The 12,355-nt window shown below is 36.7% G+C and overlaps 1 protein-coding gene across 2 annotated transcripts; it reads left to right on the top strand.

The window, feature by feature from the left end:
* Positions 1-202: 202 nt before the first annotated feature.
* On the top strand, positions 203-7,685 carry LOC127994105 (T-box transcription factor TBX2b). Of its 2 annotated transcripts, none has more exons than XM_052591776.1 (7): positions 203-996; positions 1,805-2,072; positions 2,664-2,810; positions 3,550-3,626; positions 3,727-3,890; positions 5,424-6,025; positions 6,457-7,685. In XM_052591776.1, exons 1-7 carry the CDS (start codon positions 638-640, stop codon positions 6,892-6,894), a joined length of 2,055 nt encoding a protein of 684 aa, XP_052447736.1. In that variant the 5' UTR covers positions 203-637; the 3' UTR covers positions 6,895-7,685. The 2 variants fall into 2 exon arrangements, with proteins under 2 accessions (XP_052447736.1, XP_052447735.1); XM_052591775.1 differs by having other exon boundaries at positions 3,715-3,890.
* The last annotated feature ends 4,670 nt before the right edge of the window (positions 7,686-12,355 follow it).

Below are 12,355 nucleotides of genomic sequence, written 5' to 3'. Positions count from 1 at the left end.
TGCCCGGCTGCGTAACAGCCAGATGACCGTTCCTCTGTTGGGTTATGCGGGGGTGGGGTTTCCAGATCCTTACTCTGTCATTGGTTAATATTTTATTCTGTTGACATGTTTTCTTACTGCGAATGCTTCCGACACCTTTTAGTCAACCCCCCTTTCACGATCTTGGCTGGAGCTGTCAAAACCACGCCTATGGAGTTCTACAATTGGTCCAGAATGCGTAAAATCTGCAATCAAGACGGTTTGGTTCATTAGTGCGGGGAACCAGTGAGAAGGGACGTGTAAGACAGACACAGTTACACAGTGATCTTGGAAGAACCTACCAATTCTACATCATTGCTCAAGACTTTCGCATCCTTGTTTTTGGGGGCTGCTTAGTTTCTGTGTGTAGCGGCTCGAACAGAAGGAAAGCTCTAAATCTAGATATAAGTGTCAATGTTGCTCTTTTGAAGGATTTTATCACTGTGCTGGATAACTGGACATACTCGACGGTAGTGACATTTCCTACCAGTTCTCTGTAACTACTGTGAAACCAACGCTGTGTTACAGCTGTGAGATTGCGACCGCAGTCGGACTTACGCGTGCGACAGACGCAATTATTTTATGATATTACAGTTTCATCTGGCTTTTGGATGCACCGATGAGAGATCCAGTTTTCACAGCGAACGCTATGGCTTATCACCCTTTCCATGCGCCCAGGCCGGCAGACTTTCCCATGTCAGCTTTCCTCGCCGCGGCTCAGCCCTCGTTCTTCCCAGCGTTCACTTTACCACCGGGTCTCAGTAAACCTTTGGCGGATCATGCGCTCTCCGGGGCGGCTGAGGCCAGCTTACACGCGGCGCTCGGACATCACCACCAGGCGGCTCATCTCCGCTCCTTCAAGAGTCTCGAGCCAGAGGAGGACGTTGAAGACGATCCTAAAGTTACATTAGAAGCTAAAGACCTTTGGGATCAATTCCACAAAATTGGCACCGAGATGGTCATCACTAAATCAGGAAGGTAAGGCCGTTTTATTTTATTCATTTTATTTTATTTTTTTCGTGAATAACTTGATGAAAACTATGGTAAAAGTTGGTCTATTTCACTACAGAAAATATATTTTAGTTCAGTATTTAATATTTTGCTTGATAGAATGGATCTTTCAGTATGATCTAATTACATCGACGGTACAAAACAGTCACAGTCACAAAAGGTTCCATATATATTTGATGCCAGCTTTAGAATAATATTCACATTCGATATGTCATTAAGGCTATTATAACGAATCTCATACCTGTCATATAAATGCATAGTTAATGTTTCTGAACAATACAAATATTGTGCAACACAAGGGAACTATAGCCAACGCAAAAAAATAATAATAAAAAAATAAGAAAATAACTTTTTTCATCGACTTACCTGGATTGTATAAATACCTATAAGTAGCCTATAAACGTTTAATAACCCCTTTGACTATAAACATGGTCGTAAAATAATCGAAAAGATATTTCTGTGGCTCAGTGGTAGAGCATTGCGTTAGCAGCGCAAAGATCGTGGGTTTGATTCCCAGGAAACACAAATTCTGGTTTAAAAAAATGTAAAATGGTAGGAAGAATATAATCCGTGTTTGCGATTCTGTTATGCGATAGCCTGTGAATTCTTGACAAACGTCCTAGAATTGAATGATATTTCTTTGTGGTTAAAATGGAAAGTGTAACTGCACTATTTCTCGGTATTTCACTTCTTTAAAAAAGTATTTAATTCAAATGTTAAATATTCTGATATAAATTCGGTCACAGATCTATGATTATGTCTGTTCCGTCCACAGGAGAATGTTTCCTCCGTTTAAAGTTCGTGTGAACGGCCTCGACAAAAAAGCCAAGTATATACTTTTGATGGATATTGTTGCGGCAGACGACTGTCGGTACAAATTTCACAACTCTCGATGGATTGTCGCAGGAAAGGCCGATCCGGAGATGCCCAAACGAATGTACATTCACCCGGACAGCCCGGCCACGGGTGAACAGTGGATGGCAAAACCTGTTGCTTTCAACAAACTCAAACTGACCAACAATATCTCGGACAAACATGGATTTGTAAGTTATTTATTTTAGGCCTATCTGTATGTCTCTATCGCCAATCAGTGTTAGTATAACATGGAAATTGAACAGCTAGTGAATGCATTTATCTGGATGATCAAGAAGCAAAGATGTTTACAAAATTAAGCCAAGCGTAGAGTTTGGACATCTTAATTAGCATTGAATGTCTGTCGCCTAAATGAAGCATAAAAGAGCAGTAACATAAGATCAAATAGCAAGAGCATACTAAGTCCCATGGTTGACGAGCAAGATATGAAGAGTTTATTATTATTATTATTATTTTTTTTTATTTTTTCTGGTTATAAGTATGACACAATTTAAATGGCAATTTCGAATATATTTTTTGTTGTAAGCTTGTAAGTTTAAAACAAAATAACTAATACAAAAACTCATTTGTAGACTGAGTAGGCTACATATCTCAACTATATCATCCCAAAAATCTGACCATTATTACAAAGCCTTTCTTTTCTTAATACTTTCAAAAAAGGCATTTGTACTAAAAAAAAAGTTGTTATTATTATTACTGTTGATGTTCTGCAGATGTCTCTTTGCAGTTCTTACTGACCAGATAACCTTTTTATATTTCAGACCATTCTAAATTCGATGCACAAATACCAACCCAGGTTTCATATCGTTAGAGCCAACGATATTCTGAAGCTCCCTTATAGCACCTTCAGGACATATGTATTTCCCGAGACAGATTTTATAGCTGTCACTGCATATCAGAATGACAAGGTAAGTTAATAGAGCAACTAAAAGCACTGTTCATTTTAGATGCAACCCCCCCACCCCCCACCCGAAGTTGTCCGTTGTCATATATAGTAGTATTACTGAGCTCAAAGAGAAACTATTTGTAACTTATATTTTATGTAGACAATATTCTAGAATTCTGTTTATATCTTCCATGTGCAGCAATGTGTAGCATTCTGTCTTTTTGTCATTGTCATGAATAGAGCTCAATTTGTTGATTATAATTTGGAATGACAGCACATCGAGTCTGGTGGCGAGATTAGTTATAATCGAATAGTTGTTTGTATTTATAACAATATGCTCAACAATCATATGTTGACCCCAGTAAAAAAAAAAAAAAAAAAAGAAAAAGAAAAGAAAGAAAGCCTGCGTTGTGACACTAGACTACATCATGTGATGTTACAATGCATTCGACAGAATTAACGAAAGTATTCAATTTAATGTAACAATTAGCAATTAAAAACATTATAAACCTGAATTAATTACCCCCCCCCCAAAAAAAAAAAAATAAATAAATAACAATAATAATAATAATAATAAAAATAAATAAAATAAAATAAATACATGTTTAGTAGCTACAGAACATGTTTATTTTATTTTATTGGATCATGCGTTAAAAAATACGAATTATAGTTCCAGAACAATTCAGTGGTTTTAATATTAAATAGGCCACCCAATAGAAAGCAGGAAAGATGCAATAAATCTAATTTCACTCTTTTACTAGATCACACAACTGAAAATCGATAATAATCCATTCGCAAAAGGATTCAGAGACACGGGGAATGGAAGAAGAGAAAAAAGGTACGTCTAGACGAATGTTTTATACCATCAGCTATGCACAAAACACAAATATTTAGGCTTGACAGTTACCTGAGTTTAACTATTTTAGTTTAACTTTTAGAAAACAGTTAGCCCTGCCGTCAATGCGCATGTTTGATGATCAGAGCAAAGTGGATCGAGATGGAGGAGACTCGGACGACTCGTCCTGCGAGCAAACTGGGAGGGATTCAGTTCATTCACCGATGGGACCAGCAACAAGTCCACTTAAATTCAACAGATCCAGAGGTAACAATAAATAAATAAATAAACAAATTCCATAGCAATGCCACTTGAGCTTTTCCTAAAGCCTATTATGTTTACAGTATATATTTGTTTATAAACGTTTCTATAAGTTGTTTTGTTTGGATTTTACAACCACTGGATTGGCTATTTTGTTGTGTATCATGTAGATATTTTTCGCAATATTTGTGTTAGATCCGGACCTTTTTTTATTTTTCAAGTGGAGAGTTGATGAGCTTTACGCTCCCGTTGAACCAGCATATTAAAGCTATTGATAGAGAATGAATTGATGAATATGTTTACTGTGTCAGTATGTTTACAGTCAGTTGCCTGCTAGTAGTTAGTTACTATCAATTTGATCAGTCTGTCTGGAAGTGTTTATCAGTGGTTTAAAAAAAATATATATTGCACAGTAGGCTATAGCAGAAATTTTAACTATACTTTAAAAGCGGAAGATAATGCATAAGTCAGTCATATATAAATGAAAAGGAAATAGATAACTGAAATTTAAAAATGAGATCATATAAATTGTGTAAATTAATAGGTTAATACTCTCTCTTTTTCTCTCTCTCTCTCAATATAAAGCAAGCGCAACATATAGTATAATGTTTTTACAACTATAAAGTTGTAGTCTACTGCTATAGTTGACCCAAAGGACTGCTGTAATTGAATGTGCAATTAGCTGCATACACTATAAACATGCACAGCCATGGTTCTATAATTTGTGATTACCCAGTCTATTTTAAATAACATCTCGCCAGTTACAGGCTAAAATCATTTTAAAAGAAGTGAAAAGATGGAACTGTCTACTATAAAATACAGATTATTTTAATACATTTAAACTTTATGAATGTTCTCAGTTGATGTTTTTGGTATTTAATAGCAATTTAAGACCAGAGATCTCATTTGAGATCTGACCAATTGCAAGCTGTCCATGTTTTGTTCCAAAATAGGAATTGTATTTCCTGTAATTTAACTTGTTTATTACTTTGTCTTTTAATTTAGCTTAAACTATGAAATTTTGTGACTAATTTATAGATGGAATTACTACTGTATTATGATGTTTTATATAAGGGATAGTTGTCAGGTTGGTTAGTAGAATGTATTTGTAAAAATAAAAAAAAGTCAATTTGAAGTTCTGAAAAATAGCTTATGTGGACACTGCTTCTTGGATTTTTAAAGGACCAGTCAATTAGAATGATTAGTCCTTTAGACACGTCTGGTTATAGGTTCATGATTTATAATTGCAGATTGGTTTTATAGAAAATGTCTCATGCACATGTTTTGGGTCTGCTAATTTCATCATGATTCATTTAGAGCTCATTCAAAGAAATTTCCTTCATACTATCCAAATCTCAAATGCTTCATGAAGTCATGTTCGTGCCATGGATGAAAACAGAGGAAATAGTTAGCGTGGAAAACACATTTAATCCATTTTTGTGTAATCAAAGCAGTGGAAATAACTATTTACAGAAAAAGGCTTTGGTTTTATCAAAAGAAAATACAGATGATGTGCTTACTATTTTTTATATTTTCCAGATGACAAAAACTGCAATGAAAGTGACGACGAATTTGACCAACACGATGATGGAATAGTCCGAGTCGGTAGTCCAGATCAGAGACCACGATCACCATTCGGCCCACATTGCGAGGACAGAGTCAAGGACAGATCTAATCAAGAAAAGAAAGGGGACTATTCGGATTCAAGGAAAGAAACTGACTCTGCCTTCAGCATCAGAAACTTGGAGAAGGACAAACTGGATGGCAGGAATTTGAAAGAATCGGATACCTCCAAAAAGGATGCAGACTCTGTGGGCCTGAGCGCAGTCAAAGATGCCTATTCCCCTCTGATGGTTCAAACAGAAAGCCCAGCACATTTTAGTGCAAGTCACTTGCAAAGTCTAGCCCTCTCTGGCTTACACAATCAACATTTCTTTAACCCACTGAGTACCGGACAACAACTCTTATTTCACCCCGGGCAGTTTGCTATGACTCCAAGTGCTTTCTCGAGCATGGGCATGGGACACTTGTTAGCCTCCATGTCTGGAGCTAGTGGACTAGAGAATGGCAGCCTCTCCCAGAATACCAGCTCACCCAACCCTTTCCAATTCCACTTATCACAACATATGCTTGCATCTCAGGTATGATGATTATTTATTATAAGCATTATCACTAACCTATAATACACTGTATTTCAAATCATTCAAAATGTTTGCCAACCGCATCAACAGATATTTGCCACAGCATTCCCAAAATAAATTATCATAAGAAGTTCTTGAACCACAACTCAGTTTTATATGTTGTAAATCTGTATTTTCTTTCATATTTTTTAAGTTGCAAACAGTTTCATTGGTCCTTCTAAACAGTGTATGCTTTTATTATTTTATATCACACAGTAGACCTAAAACAGTGCAGCTCTTTGCCAACTGCTTTTATCCAACACATGTGCATTTCAATAATGTTGGATACTAACTATGAGCTAATTATAAAATTTCCTTCCTATAAAATTATTATTAGTAGTAGTATTTTTTTCTAATTCTAATTTATTTATTATTTGTTGTTTTACATTTAGGGTATCTCCATGCAACCGTTCGGGGGGTTGCTTCCCTACCCGTACTCGTACATGGCGGCTGCAGCTGCAGCGGCTTCTGCGCTCCCCGCAGGCTCAGCCGCCTCCACCCTCGGCCGGAACCCATTTCTCAGCAGCACGCGGCCAAGGTTGCGATTCAGCCCCTATCAGATCCCAGTATCAATACATCAGAGCTCCGGTCTGCTCGCCACCGGCGTACCAAGCGCTCTGAGCGCGGAGACAGAGTCATCAAAATCAGGCAGCAGGGAGAGCAGTCCTATGTCTGAACAACACAGCCATAAAACTGGAAGCGGCCAGAATACTGGATCTCCCAAATCCACGGGAAAGGATTCCGTTAACGAACTGCAGAACATACAAAGATTAGTCAGCGGACTTGAGAAACACAGAGACGTGTCATCCCGTAGCGATTCACCAAAGTGACCCCACGACAATTCACTCTTTCTGATTGCATAACTATGCTTCAATGAAAAAGAGTTCAAAGTTGACACTTGAAATGATGGCTCGGGCATTGGATCATCCCTCATCAACAGTAGGCTATCACCTAGGCCTACCTGGATTTCAATGAGAACTGTAGCAGTTACGTCCCGTTTTCGGAATTTTTTTTTTTTTTTTTTTTTTTGGTTATCATTTCCAAAAAAAATCAGGCCCACACTTTTCAGTGTATTTACCATCAATCTCTGACAAGATCTGAGGATGCTCAGCGTTCGAGTTGCTTGTGCCTGGGACCTGTTTTTCTAATTATTTATAATAATAAAAGTAAAACACTTATATGTAAATAAGGTTGTTGAACTGAAGGAGACGGATTTTAATTTATTAAAAACTGTATATTGGTGTGTAAATAGCCTACTACTAGGTCTCGATTTGTTACATTTGCTATATTTTCCCATGTACAAATATGAACATTTTCTAGCGCTTGTTAGCAGGAACCCGAATGTGTTCTGTTTGGGATATCCTGCCAGATAGGCCTAAGGAAAAGCCACTGTACATCTAAATCTCTGGTGATACATTTGAAAGCGATTTCATTTGTAGCAGAATTCAACAAAAGATGTTTTAATATAATGACAGGGACAGCTCAGGTTTCTATCTAATCGCGCATTGTGTAGTTTCGCTTATGAGAGCTATCTGTTTAAACATCTCAGTGCTGGATTTTCGGGTAAATGAGCGATTCTGTTGCACCCTCTCAGTTTCAATAAAACGAAAGTGTTCATTTAGTCTTTTGCATTACTTCATTTATGTAAATAGCCTATGAATGTATATTTATGTAGCCTAAATATGGACTAGGCTACTACAATCATGACGGTATATTTTCTGTAAAGGCATTCTTAATCAGATCACTCATTGGCCTATAGTCTTACTGAAATTATTTATAGAGGACGGGTCAGCCTTGCAGTTTATTTTTACCTTGCCAGATCCTGGGATTCAAACATTTGCGAATCAAGATCAAATAATAGAATTTAATCTAAACAATGCCGTTGATTTATAATTTAATTTCACCTAAACAATGCCGCTGACTATAGGTTATGGCTACACTCATTAAACTGGTTGTGCGGAGTTCTGCAGTTCCTAAAGCTGATGTAGCTGCGCCATCTGTTGGATGTAGTTTATTGATAAAACAAAACGAATTGGTTCTGACAAGTAATTGGTCTCAATCAGTGCTATCTAGCCTAAATCGTAATAAAATTATACGATTTGAAAATGTTCCATAACGAAAGTCATGTATTAGTCATAATTATCTGATGCAGTATAAATTAAACATAGAGGTTGGCAGTATGTTCAAAAATTTCCATCTCTTGTGTTCGCCATAATTCGTTCACCAACTTCAAAAAGCACATTGTGTTAGGTTGTGCTATATTTACCAACTTGTTTCTGTGCTTGTTGGTTATTTGCTCTGCACGGAACCTTTCTTAGGTGCGCATTATTATACTAATCTTGCACTGTACGCCCTGGGTGGGGGAGGACACAGAGAGAGAGAGAGAGAGAGATCACACTGGTGGAAGGGTTAATCGCGGCGGCAGGGACGCCTCACAGCCTCGGCAGTAGACAGTCCTTTGTCCACAATCCGGCGCCTGTCGCCTGCCTGCCGGCCACACTGCCTCTGCACACCCGCGCACAATGGCTGACGGGATCTCCAGAGTCCAGGCTGATCATTAGAGAGCCCCCCTCGCCTCTTTTCTTCTCTTTCTAAAACCATAATAACAAAACTCGTCTTATTGAGAGCCCATTGTTGCATTCTGTTACGTCCAATTAATAGAGCCAAATTCTCGACCTTGTACTCTCATGGAGAAAAAAAAAAAAGTTTGTCTAAAACAATTAGTCAATGACTGATCACTTGGCTCCAAAAGCAGCCCCAGAGTCCCAAACAACTGAAGAATGAGTGCACGTCTATCCCTCTGAGCCCTTCCAACGAAAACTTCAAATTAGTGCTTAAAACTTAAATAGTAGCCTATCCTGACTGGAATACTCTGACTGCCATTGTTTAGATTTGAGACAGTTGTAGATAACAAAACAGTCAGTGAAACCAAAACTTTGCATGCACTTTGAATAGTTTTATCGTCTTGGTGGGAGGCTTATATCCCAACAGCATAAAAAGATAAATACTAATTGAAACAGTATTGCTGCTGGATATTATATATATATATATATATATATATATATATATATATATATATATATATATATATATATATATATATATATATATATATATATAGTTTCACTTATGAGAGCTATCTGTTTAAACATCTCAGTGCTGGATTTTCGGTAATATATATATATTACTGAAAACCACCGAGAGTCCGCATTTTCTTAGTATAATTTAAATACTTGAAAGAAGACGATTCTTGCCCGAAGACTACAAATCATTGTGCTTGATACACTTTTATTACCCGCATTGGATGCATATCGCTCTTATGACTTACATTTTCACTATTGCTCTTCTCGTGTTCACATCGCCCTCTGCTGGTAAATAATATAGGCTAACGTATGAACCGATCATCTATTTGAGGGGCGTGCATTGCATTTCTGATCTGATTAGGCAGTTGATTTTATTTTTGCCTCGAGATGCGTCTGCCACTGAATAATTATGAGAATCATTTTGACTTTTCATACAATGCTATACCAACGACTATGAACTACTGGTCAATCAAACTGATTTATTATCATGCTATGAATCTAAACAGTGCATCCTGAGCAGTATTAGAGTTTAGCACAACATCAGATTAGACGATTAGACATTAATAAATTGCTACAACACTCTCACAAATGGTAAGCTGAATGCACACAACTTCAGCTACAACTCATCACATCAGTTCAACAGTTCAGTATTTTGCACAACCCAAATATTCTTTTGGTGGCCCTGTAATGTCCTAAATACAGTAGTTTTTATTTCAGTCTTCTATATGATTCAAAGGATGTCAGTGCTGCTTGGATTTTCAGACCTGCTAGCTTGTGTTTGGTTAAGGTTACAGTGTCTGTGTTCAGTGGAGTCACTGCTGTAAACGTAACCTTACCCCTGTGTTTTATCTCCCTGTCTGTTTATTACACCAGACTTTTTAATCTAATGCTTATAGAGTGATTTTTTTTTATCTGTCTAAATCCAGGGATTCAGTATGTCTGAAAGTTTTACAACTTACAACTTACAACTTTTTTTTTTTTTGGTATTGTCCATAAGAATAAAATGATACCAGATTGGTTTATGTGAAATGTCTGCAAATCATGCACCTGCAGCTTGGATGAAACAAAAGAAACATTGTCCGTATTGCCTAAAAGCAAGTTTGAAACTTTAAGATGTTTAATGCATTGAATATGAGAGTGCAGTTGTCTCCAGACTGCTAATGAAAGAAACATAATATTTTTAGGTTTTTTTTTTTTTAGAAAAAGGGGATTTTCAGGTGAGAGATACCTCACTTTACAATATATATATTTCAAAAGTAGAGAGGGAAAAAAAGCATTCACATTTAAACATTTACTGATGCTAGATTCTTCACAACAAATATAGATTTAAATTGAAATACATTTAAACTGTTAAAACAGACAGATGAACGTGTTTGGTTTTTAAAATATTTTTTATCTCTTTTTTGAGAGAGTACTTGAAGTCAAACATTTCTAGGTGATGTCGCCGGCAATAATATGAATAAAGAAAGAGAAACATTCATATATATCATTATATATCATTAAAAAGCATCAGGTCTTGTGGAAAAACATTTTTTTTTTTTTTATTGTTTCTTAAAAATTAACTGTGACTCATGACTGTGTGTCTGGTCTAAAAGGTGTGTGTGTGTGTGTGTGTGAGAGAGAGAACTAAGATAAATATAGTTATTAAATTTCTAATATCTTGGCATTTGGGTTTTGCCCAGGTGTTTATTTTTTATTTATTTTTTTTTTAGACATTCTTATTTGCCATTGACACTTACGTTGCATATTTACTTCAAAAAACGAAAAAGGAAAGCCTGCAAGAAACCGTTCCGTGGTGGTGTCTTGACGAATAGGATTTTAGACTAGATAATTCAAATGTTGAAGTCTATCCTGAGCAAAAGTGCTTCAGGAAGAGGAGAATTACTGTGATTGCTCACCTGGTCCATTACCATGCCCTTGAAGAGGAACCCAGACCAATTTGATCTGAGCCAACTAAAATGTATTTAAGGTGCTTTTAGTAGAAAATGTTACTTTTGGAACTCAGGCTTACTTTTATCTAATCTCTTAAACTGCAATCTATCTTCACAAAACTACCAACGTTTCTGCAGTGCTGCTCAAAAACAACTGTTTTGCTTGGTATTATATTGTCATAATTCATGTTGTGCCAAGGAACCCACGAACTCCAATTATTGAACTGGGGTTCACACAAGAGCCTCCATTTTTCTTTGCCATGTGTGGGAACCTTCTGGTATCTAAAGCTTTGCCAGCATCGGTTCTGAGTTTCCTCAGCGCCACCTTGTTGAACAGCATGATCAAAAGCAACGCTAATGTCAAGGCACCCTCCCCCAGTCCTCTGTAATCATTCCCACAATATTGTGGGCAGCCAAACCACGCGTGCTCTGTGTCTGTCATTAATGGACATGTGTTCCATATAAAATAAACCTGACTCACAATAGCCTGCCACTGAACCTTACTGCTGGTTGCGTGACAGACGAGAGACGAGTCTCCATGTGGATCCATTATTGCAATGTTGTGATGCTGATGTTCAAGTTAACATTTTACAGAGCAAGGAAGCTTAAGGGGGAGAGGGTGAAGGAAGAGTGGAGGTATGGTTCAAGATACTAAGCTGAGAGAGTTTCATGTAATCTGAACTCCATAGAGACTTTATTTCTACATACTTTACATGTCTTAAGAAAAAAGCAAAATGTGCTCCCCAAAGAATTTTTCTGGTTCCAGTACAAATCAATTTCAAGCAACAGCATACTGTAGCTTACCACAAAAATTAATTTCCAATTGCAAAATAGTATGGGTTACAGTGAAGCACTTACAGTGAAAATGAGCGAAAGTGTTCCGTTTCATCATTTTACCATTTCAATGTTATAGTCACAAACAATTAACGTTAATATAAACATAAACAATTTACGTTAACATGAAACTGTTTACTGACCTTCCTTTCTGAAGCAAAGCAGTGGTGTGTATTTGAGTTAGGGTAAATAGTTTATGCACTTAAGTGTCTTTTTGGATGCGATGTAGTTTTACTGAGTATATATTGGCGACTTGACTATATTTTTGTACTTTTTACTACAAAACATTTTGTTATGGGTAATACAATTACTAGTTAGATTTTGCATGGCACCTAACTTTTTACTGTAGTAGCTTATTTCTGCTTCAAAAAAAGTTATATCGCCATCATTTTCACTATAAGGTATCTGTATTTGTACTCAAGTATGATTTCCAATTTTTGTAA

This window comes from Carassius gibelio, chromosome A5 (assembly GCF_023724105.1).
Source record: "Carassius gibelio isolate Cgi1373 ecotype wild population from Czech Republic chromosome A5, carGib1.2-hapl.c, whole genome shotgun sequence".
NCBI classification, from domain to species: Eukaryota; Metazoa; Chordata; class Actinopteri; order Cypriniformes; family Cyprinidae; genus Carassius; species Carassius gibelio.
Note: the sequence above shows the minus strand (reverse complement) of the source record. Positions and strands in the feature narration are given on the sequence as shown.